General features: G+C 63.3%; 1 protein-coding gene across 1 annotated transcript; it reads left to right on the top strand.

Annotated features, from left to right (window-relative positions):
• Window positions 1–236: 236 nt before the first annotated feature.
• On the top strand, window positions 237–941 carry atoh1c (atonal bHLH transcription factor 1c). Its single transcript, XM_075458209.1, has one exon. The coding sequence runs from the start codon at window positions 396–398 to the stop codon at window positions 939–941; it is 546 nt and encodes a 181-aa protein (XP_075314324.1). The 5' UTR covers window positions 237–395.

Here is a 941-nt window from a genome sequence, read left to right as displayed (position 1 = left end):
CGTTATGGTTTTTAAACCCCTGAATAACACAGAAATGCACTTGTATGAACGGACCGTGGCTGCTCTGGTCCCCCACAGATCATCCGTCCTTGCTTCCTTGCTTCCTCCCCTCCGTCCTCGCTTCCTCCCCCCTTTGGCCGGGCTGCTCCTCCGCTTGGCCGCCTCCGTGTATCGGCCCACAGAGGCGCACTGAGACGCTTCTAATCCTCTTTTGATGAACTTGGTTAATGGACCTCCTGCAGAGACTTTGGCTCTGTTCATTAGGCAGCACACGACCTTCTCCACGCCCCCGGAGCACGCGGGGCGCGTCCCCGTGGGTCCCCGTTCCATAAATTCACCCCTGAAAGTTGGAGAAGTTTGAACTGGCGCTACTTTTGGGCGGAGGAAGAGGAGCGATGCCGCCGCGTAAAAGTCTGTTTGCACCCATCATCTCGGTGGCACCGGAGGGAAGAGTTGGCCCCGCGGCCCCGGAGGCTCTCCACGCGGACCTCCACGCTCTGCTGCAGAGGAGCAGAGCGCAAGAAGTGCAGCTGGCGGAGCGCAGCAGACATGGCTGTGAATACCTGGACCCTCCGTGCGCCATCGTGGAGCTCCGACTCGGGCCCGCCGGCGGCGCGTTGCACTACCTCCAGCCGGACAAGTGCGCTCTGGAGCGGGCGCAGAGGCGGCGGCGGCTGGCCGCCAACGCCCGGGAGAGGCGGAGGATGCTGGGACTCAACGTCGCCTTCGACCGGCTCCGGAGCGTCATCCCCAACCTGGAGAGCGACAAGAAGCTCTCCAAGTCCGAAACACTCCAAATGGCGCAGATTTACATCGCCACCCTCAGCGAACTGCTCCAGGAAGGCGCGTGCGGGGGCTCACCAGCAGACAACGGCGCGCGGACGCCGGGAGCCGCTGCTGGAGACCCGGAGCGCGCGGAGGAGCAGAGACTGAGGACATGA

This window comes from Odontesthes bonariensis, chromosome 23, assembly GCF_027942865.1.
Source record: "Odontesthes bonariensis isolate fOdoBon6 chromosome 23, fOdoBon6.hap1, whole genome shotgun sequence".
Lineage (NCBI taxonomy): Eukaryota > Metazoa > Chordata > Actinopteri > Atheriniformes > Atherinopsidae > Odontesthes > Odontesthes bonariensis.
The sequence above is the reverse complement of the archived record's forward strand: the minus strand, read 5'-3'. Positions and strand labels throughout refer to the sequence as shown.

Coding starts and splice junctions, on each gene's coding strand:
- atoh1c (XM_075458209.1), top strand. CDS start 396: ATGCCGCCGCGTAAAAGTCTGTTTGCACCCATCATCTCGGTGGCACCG.